Genomic DNA, 8,572 nt, shown 5'->3' with positions numbered 1-8,572 from the left:
TCACTTGGATTTATTCCGTAAATAGGTATTTTTTCTTACATTTTGCTTGGACTATCAGATTTGTAACGGTTTGACCTTCAAATGTACCTACCATTTACCTATGTGTAAAATTTGTTGCTTTTGCTTATTTGATGGAATTCGTCGATTAAATCATGAAATTGTATAGGTACGAATTGAAAGGTATAGGTACCTATAAAAAAAAATATATAATGTACTAGTAGCTACTAATGCTTAGACAAATGGAACCATCCTAAAGGAACCTTATTTTGGCTGTGCTTATTTGGGTAATTTCAAAACGTACACATTTTTCTATTCATTACTTAAAAAATTTAACTTAAGTTCATCACTAAATACAGTACGTATAACACTAGACCTTTTATTGCCACGTGGAATGCCCTACAAAACTGTTCCACCTTCAACTTTACGTAAACTATCTATCTAATCAAAGACTGGAAAATTCTAAACAAATTTATGCTAATCAGCTACCTACCTATAATAGGAGAAAGCTGCCTTTTGACCACTAAAAAGAATAGATATCGAATTAAAAATAAAAACTTGCTTAAATTATTTTTACCTTAAATTTTATTTAATAATTACAATAGTAGGTACAATAAAAATAAAAACAATCAATTAAAAAAAAAACAAAAAAACCAAACAATATTGTGAATTATTTTAATTTTTTTTTTAATAACAAACCAAACCCACCTTCTCTTTTCCTTTGGCTTTCCATTCGTTTGTTGCGTCGATGTTGTTTTTGTTGTTTTTGTAGCAACAACGGTGTCAGCCGCATTGTTTTTATCCGTGGTCATTTTTTTTTTTTTTTTTTGTGTGATTTGACTTTGATGTGATTTTGATGACGAAATTTTATTTCAATTCAAATAAAATTCAAACAATATTTCCAAAGAAACAATTTTTCCTTTTTTTCACTTGTTTTTATTTATTTATCAATTTTCTCTAAATTTCACTTCACTTCAATGTGAACTGATAAATTTTGGATTTGACACATATACAAAAATAATTCACAATAATTAGAAATATAATTTTCCAGATGGTGTGTGTGTGGGAATTATAAAATTTTAGTATTTTTTTTTTTTAATCGAGGGGAAGGGTATTTTGGGGAATTTCTTGATCTTTTTTAATGACGTATATTCGTGGATTCCCTTTAAACAAAAACTCTTTCTCACATTGATTTTAAAGGTGGAAAGCTAAAAAAAATAAAATAAAAGGGAATCAAATTAAAATTTATTTATTCAAACAACAAAATAACACAAAAACACTCTTTTTCTCTGAGAGAATTTCAGGATGAGAATTTCCTTCACACTTGGTTCAAATTTCCTTTGAGACACAAATAATTATTTATTATTTTTATGTGACAGGGGCGGAGGGGAAAAATTATGACATCGACACAGAGGACACTTTAATATCGAAACTTGAAGAAAACCTCTGTCTCCGAAGTCCGAATTGAAACTTTCCTTTTTTTGTTGTTGTTGTTGTTTTTGCTTTTTGCTGTTTTTTCTAAGTAATCGCGAACCGTGTTATTATCATGCACGGATGTGAGCAATATTTCGAATGCATTTTTGCTAAATGCATACAAATGGGTTAAAGCAAATTCTGTGCGACACACGTTCAATCGAAATTATTATTTTTTATTGGTTTTTCGTTTTGTATAATTTTGTTGATGAAAAAATTTAACACGAGATTTTAAACAATTTCGTTTTTGTGCTCAAATCAGAGAGATTATAAAATTCTATTTTTTTTACGACTCCTAAATGAAAGACACGGGGAGATTACACATATAAATGAACTAGTTGGTAGAGTGCTGCCTGCAGTCTCCTCATTCCAGCAAGTTGAATTTCTTGACAGAAATCGCATGTGGTGGTCTCCCTCTTATTTGATAATATTTTGATTTCATTTTTGTTTTTGTACAGATTTTATTTAATTTTTCTTGTATATTTGTCTTTTTTACACCTAGAGTTTGTATTGATAGAATAAAAGGAGATAGAATTAGAAAATGGATTCACATTTTAATCATCATCATGGCGGAATTGTTAGAATGTGATAGAAGATGTGATTTGTTTTTGTTTTGTCTCTTTTTTGTACTCGTGTGTTGGGACTTGGGAGGGAAGGGAATTTGTGTTGGGTCTTGTCTAGAAGAGTGTTAAATGGCGTGGAGGAATTTGTTAAGGGAATTTATTTTTGTATGCCAAATTTGTAGTTCTTATTTAATTTTTTAATTTATCAGTTCTTAAGGTTTTTCAGAATAGGGTTTATGGTATATTAACATCTTAAGAGGCATTCACTGATATGACGTGAAATTATTTAAAGTCACTATTAAAAAGAGGAAATTTTAAAATTTGTATGCGATTTGACATTTTTTTAAATTTGGGCAGACAAATTTTTATTCCCAAAATGAAATTTCACCTGCGCCTTTTGCGGAAAATGAAGATTACCTATACATATTAAAGTATTTAGTAGAAATTATATGACTCCAAATTTGAAATTTGTATGAGTACGGGCCCGATTACCAGGGTGGTTTCAGAGGAACGCATAACTCTGAAGGTGGGTACCTTGCGTCTCCACAGGGTAGCTTACGCTATTTTTTCCTTTTAAACTATAAAAACCCTATAAATTAGACAAGTGGATACAAAATTGTCGTTTTTTAGCCGATTCCACCCCCAGGAGTTGACCGTTTGGCAAAGTATCGTTTTTTCCATATTCATAGTTCTTTCATAGGCTGTAACTTTCTTGCTTCTAAGATAGACTGAGGTTTGTCTTATTGATAGACAATTTAGACCCACTTCACAATCACTTTTCTATGGAAAAGAGCTGCTTCTAACCTGGGTAATAACCTTAGATTCAAGTCTAAGTAAGAATCGCTTTTAAAATATGACTATATGAATATGACCAAATGTGTTTAGCAAAAATGCAATATTTCGTTTTAAACAAAGCAACCAGCTTAATAAAAAGAATCAAATTCAACGCAGTTTCTTATTCGCAATTGAACAATGATGTTTGCTATTTTATCGATTAACTTTGACCTTTTTTTCTTGTTAACATTAATAAACGTCTTTTAGTTTAACAAATTAAATAATAAATAAAAAAATAAATGAATAAGAAATGCGTTTTTTTACAGTAAACCAATTAGATCCCCAAACCCTGATTAACTTTTTAATCACTAGTTTTCTGAACCAGTTAAAAAAATGGAAGGATTTTTTTCGCCCATATTTTTTTTAAACAATCCAGACTAAAAATGCTCTAATTCAAATCATGGATTCTAAACGATGCACCTCGTTTCTTGCTTCGGCGTAAAGTCTCAAATGTTTTCTATTCCACTTGAAATTTGAGTTGCTCTATGAAGAAGTTACGAGGAGCTCAAATGGCCAAAAGTGTCTTAAACATTCTTTTGAAAAAAAACCCTCAAATTTTCAATAACTCCATTTTTTATAGGTGGAATCTTGTTCAAGGTTAAGGTATAGGAATAGACTTGACCCATTAAAGCATCGTCTCGTTAAATCTTCGAAAAAACTAATCTGCTTTCCATGACTACCGTGTTTCAGAGACAGGCTAAGCAAAAAATGGAAATTTTGAAACTTATCGAGTATAAATTTTATTCGAAGTAATAACTGAATATCGAGGTTAAATAAACTTAAATGTTAAATAAAAATATCTAATTCATAAACAAAATGGAATTATAGCAATATAGAATTATAAATCATTCTTGAACATCTCCAATACCATCACCTTGAATGGTAAACATTGCTTCAGACTCTGGTAAACATGGTGAATCATATATCTTGCATATTCTCGTATCTCCACGTCCTTTACGCAGATATAAACGTGTCGTCGAAGCATGGGCAATTATATTGCCTCCAATCGGTTTCTTTGGATCGGCAGCAAACATAGAAGTTCCACCATCAACTTGGGCTACAACTTGATTTGTAATAACTACTGCTACTCCAAACTGAAAGAAAATCATAGTAATAATCGTGTCTCTTCTTTTTTAACTAACTTACCTCATCTGCAAGTCTAAGAAGTAACCTGAGAAATCTTCCCAAATGCATTTGACGATTGGCCAACTCTCCTCTGCCAACATAATCTGTCCGGTACAATGCTGTGGCACTGTCAACAATCAATAAAGCATATCTAGATTCTACCATCATTGCTGCAGCTACTTGAAGTAGATTTGTCTGATGATCTGTGTTGTAAGCTCGAGCACAAGCCACATTATCGAATACTTCATCTCGGACTAATTTATAACGTTCAGCTACAGCAGCCAAACGTTCCGGCCTAAAAGTTCCCTCTGTGTCGATATACAAGCACTTACCTTCTCCACCATTTTGACTCACAGGCAGTTGGCAAGTGACAGCCAAAGTATGACATAGTTGTGTCTTTCCTGAACGGAATTCACCAAACATTTCTGTAATCGAGCCAGTTTCAATGCCACCTCCAAGGAGTTTGTCAAGTTCCTTGGAACCTGTTGTTAACATAATGATTTCAGAACGTTTTTGAAAGTAAACTGTTGCTGTTGTAAATCCCATGGGAACAAGTTTTGAAGCTTCAGCAAGGAGTTTATCGGCTTTTGCTTCTGAAATGCCTTTAATACAAATGAGTGCCTTTTTGGGGGCAAATGCTACCGATTCGACTGTGAAATATCCAGCTTCTTCAAGTTTCTTTATATCACTGCTTGTTATTCCATTTCCCTTGAAAATACAGACAATTAGTTGATCAAAGTTTTTTTTAATAAAACAAAGAGGATAAATTTACTTCTAAACTTTTAATTAATTGATGTCCGCACTCTTCATCAATTTCGTCATTATCAGCAGTTGTTATTGTTGCTAAAGAACGCTCCATGATTAATAATTTTATGGTACTTTCCAAATTTATATGATTTTATTGTTAAATGGAAATTGTTTTTTAAAGAAAAAGTAATAAAAACTTATTTAAAAACAATTTTTAAATTTTAATTTGAACAAAGTACATCGCGCAGTAGCACTACGGAAAAATTATCATATTCGAAATTTCGAAGAGATTTGTCAAATTTATTTTAGCCGCGTTCATGTCATAAAATTCGAGCATAGTTCTGTTTGTGTTTTTTTTTTTTTTTAATCATAAAGGCTCTAACAAATTAAAGCGGATTTGGAACAAATTTTGCGTTTTTATGTTGTCGCAATAAAAGTATTTTCGATAAAAGCGATTTTTTAATGCGTGAGTAAGCGAAATCACTTAAGTAAATATCTCCAAATGAATTGGTGTCGGTGAACAGAATTTAATCGCTAAATGCATGGTTACTAGGTTTACCCAGAGTTTTAGGTATATCGTTTCATGGATACCCTTATACTATGTTTCCACCTAAGCTAAATACGAGATTTAGCTAAGTAGATTTAGCATAAATCTCGAGATTTATTCTAAATCTCGGTTTGAAAGTAGGTGAAAATCTTGGATTTAGGTTAGATGAACCCAAATCCACGATTTAGCGAAGTAGATTTAGAATAAGTCTCGAGATTTATGCTAAATCTACTTAGCTAAATCTCGGATTTAGCGTAGGTGGAAACGTAGTATTATACTATGTTTCCACCTACGCTAAATCGGAGATTTAGCTAAGTAGATTTAGAATAAATCTCGAGATTTATTTTAAATCTACTTTGCTAAAACCTAGATTTGGGTTCAGCTACCCTAAATCTAAGGTTTTCACCTACTTTCAATCCGAGATTTAGAATAAAACTCGAGATTTGTGCTAAATCTACTTAGCTAAATCTCTGATTTAGCGTAGGTGGAAACGTAGTATTATACTACGTTTCCACCTATCATAAATCTAGATTTAGCTAAGTAGATTTAGCATAAATCTCGAGTTTTATTCTAAATCTCGGATTGAAAGTGGCTGAAAATATTAGATTTAGGGTAACTGAACCCAAATCTGAAATTTAGCGAAGTAGATTTACAGGGCTATTCTGGAGTTGTGATGCTCACAAGTCACAATTTTTTGTGAGGTTATTTTTGTGAGGTTTCTTATGAGGTTCTCACAATTCCGTATTCTGCAAAAAACCTCATAAGAAACCTCACAGTAGACTCACCACAGAAGAGGTGAGTTCTCACTCTGACAGCTGATTTGTTTTGACAAGATTAAAAAAAAAAAACAAGAACATACAATACGCACAAAGTAAATACTTGGATTCTTCGAATTATAAAAATAAAAACAATTAAAAACAAGGTAAAAATATATATTATTGTCTACTCATATTTTCTAATCAAATAAAATATTCTAGAAAAAGAAGCGACATGAATAACCCGAAGGAATCCGTCACTATCCAGTAAGTACACAGATGAAGTCAACAATATCCTATGGTCGGCGATGAGAGTGCGCCTCAGCATGTTCTAAATAAACCGACTCCATCCCTCAAACAATAATAATGTAGATCCAAAGAAACGCCAGGAAAACAACCACCTAAAGCCCATGCAGCACATAGAGTACGATGTTCAATAAAAGTTCCATTTGTCGTTGATACCAATTGCCTCCTCCCAGCCAAAAGTATGATATCCGATGACGAAGGTGCAAGTAATGGAAGCCATTCAGATAATAAACCGGTAAAAGCAGCCCGTTTCCATTTTTTAAACTATTTTTAATTTTCATATTTTCACTTCAGAGTCAATCACGAGTGGGTGACAACTGTATTTGTGAAAGATTTGTTGGGCGATGAGCAATGCTGGAGGAAAACAATGGCGATGAAGTTGGAATTATGGAACTTTTTTTCATTATCAACCTGTGATGACAGCAGCATTTCTTTCTGAATTTTTTACAATTGTCAACAAGTAAAATTTATTGTTTTGTGGGATATTTGTTTTAAAAAGTTATGATTCAATCTTCTGTATAGGTTGCGTTGCATTCAACGTTTCCATGTACGCAAGTGCTACACATTTGCCCGGTGGATCTCAGTCGGTTGACCATAAATTTATTCACTCCATCAGCACAACATAACCACTATAACCAGTCCAATTTACAGAAATCATATTCGCAGTTCGCACCTACTTTTGTTGCAAAACTTCATTGACTGCTGGTGGGATGCTCTAACATTGAATGTGCTTATGTGCAATGGCTTGAGCATCTAATTAAAAGTTTGAGAATTTAAAATGCGCGATTAAAAAATGGGCGAAAAGATACAGACGGACTGTGTTGCAATTTACAAAGATTTGGACTTAGAATTCGATGGGTGGATCCGAATTTGACATCATGAAAACTGATGCTATTTGTCAAATATATTTATATTCTAGCCGGTGGGTATTGCATTGATATTTTCGTTTAACTGAATATAAGATAATTGGGTTTTGCTTTACACGTTACAGAACTGAATACTTTTTTTGATGCGTATACCTATTTTCGAAATGCCACCAGATTAGGTATATCGCGATTGGACAGTTAATATGTTGTTGCATTTTTTATTCCACCTTCTATGAAGTAAGAAAACAACAAAACACTCAGTGCGTTCCCATCGGTAACGGAGGAAGCAACACGTACACCAGATGGTAGCTGACTTTTGTTGGCATGACAAATGTCCGTCTCCCTTACATGAATAGATGGCACAAACCCATGTATCTGACAAAAACACGACAAACTTTTGATTTTTGTTGAATACTAATTACATTTTATTTTTAGATGTACGTTAGTACATGTATAATTATAATCAAATCATTTTACTGAAAATAATATTAATAATAAAAAAATTAAAAAAATTTTATACAAATTCTTTTAGTTTGTTAAATTTATTCCTGTAAAGATCTTTTTATATCAAATATCAATTAAATTTTATTTTTTAAAATAGTGCTAGGTAAAACAAGTGAACTATCAACGACTTCTGGAACTTGTGATTAGGGATGCAAACGATACATCGATGTTTTCAAAACATCGATGTTTTTGTTAAAAACATCGATGCATACATCGATGTTTCTTAAGCCGATACATCGCCGATACATCGACGTTAAATCTGCAAAACATCGACATCGTTCATTTTGTTACTCGTTTTTCCTTTTTTTGCATAATAACAGAACTTGAACTCTCAAACTCAATCTTTTTTGTCTAGTGTTCAAAGCTTCAAAGTTTTTTTTCATGTTTTCATTCAAAAGACTGTTTCTGTGTGTTCAGAAATCAGAACGCGACCATCAGAGGCGTACGTTGAGTTGCCGGGGCTCCGGGACAATATTAATTTTAAGGGGCCATTTCGATATAGACATTTTTTTAAAAAGGATGTATACGCCTTTTTCTTTTTTTGGGGGCCCTAGAAGCATTATTTGTTGGTCGCTTAGATTATTTTAGTAGCATTTTTTGAGGTCCCTGAGGTAATATTTTTTCTACTTCATTTATAATAACAGTTTACTTCTCTGAATTGTCTCCAGTCAGGGCCCTAGCGTCAGTTGGGGCCCCGGGGCACCGCCCCGCTTGGCCCAATGGTGTGTACGCCTATGGCGACCATTATTGACATGCTTGTGAGTTCCGTTCAGAGCTCTGAACGTTAAAAAAATTGATTCCATTTGATTAGAATTGATGGTATTCATATATAAATAAAATCGAAAATCGTATTAA

General features: G+C 32.8%; 1 protein-coding gene and 1 long non-coding RNA gene across 2 annotated transcripts; one reads left to right on the top strand and one right to left on the bottom strand.

Moving 5' to 3' along the window:
- Positions 1–3,582: 3,582 nt before the first annotated feature.
- LOC129915382 (DNA repair protein RAD51 homolog 1) lies at positions 3,583–5,010 on the bottom strand. The gene is made up of 3 exons (XM_055994882.1): positions 4,765–5,010; positions 4,014–4,700; positions 3,583–3,961 (listed from the first exon to the last, which is right to left on the bottom strand). The coding sequence occupies exons 1-3, from the start codon at positions 4,849–4,851 to the stop codon at positions 3,713–3,715; spliced, it is 1,023 nt and encodes a 340-aa protein (XP_055850857.1). The 5' UTR covers positions 4,852–5,010; the 3' UTR covers positions 3,583–3,712.
- A 945-nt stretch (positions 5,011–5,955) lies between these two features.
- On the top strand, positions 5,956–6,986 carry LOC129915381 (uncharacterized). Its single transcript, XR_008772293.1, has 4 exons — positions 5,956–6,208; positions 6,264–6,582; positions 6,642–6,807; positions 6,870–6,986. It is a non-coding gene; the product is annotated as an uncharacterized LOC129915381 (long non-coding RNA).
- Positions 6,987–8,572: the final 1,586 nt, after the last annotated feature.

The sequence above is a fragment of the Episyrphus balteatus genome, chromosome 3 (genome assembly GCF_945859705.1).
Source record: "Episyrphus balteatus chromosome 3, idEpiBalt1.1, whole genome shotgun sequence".
In the NCBI taxonomy this organism is placed as follows: Eukaryota; Metazoa; Arthropoda; class Insecta; order Diptera; family Syrphidae; genus Episyrphus; species Episyrphus balteatus.
This window is presented reverse-complemented; position numbering and strand designations above follow the sequence as displayed.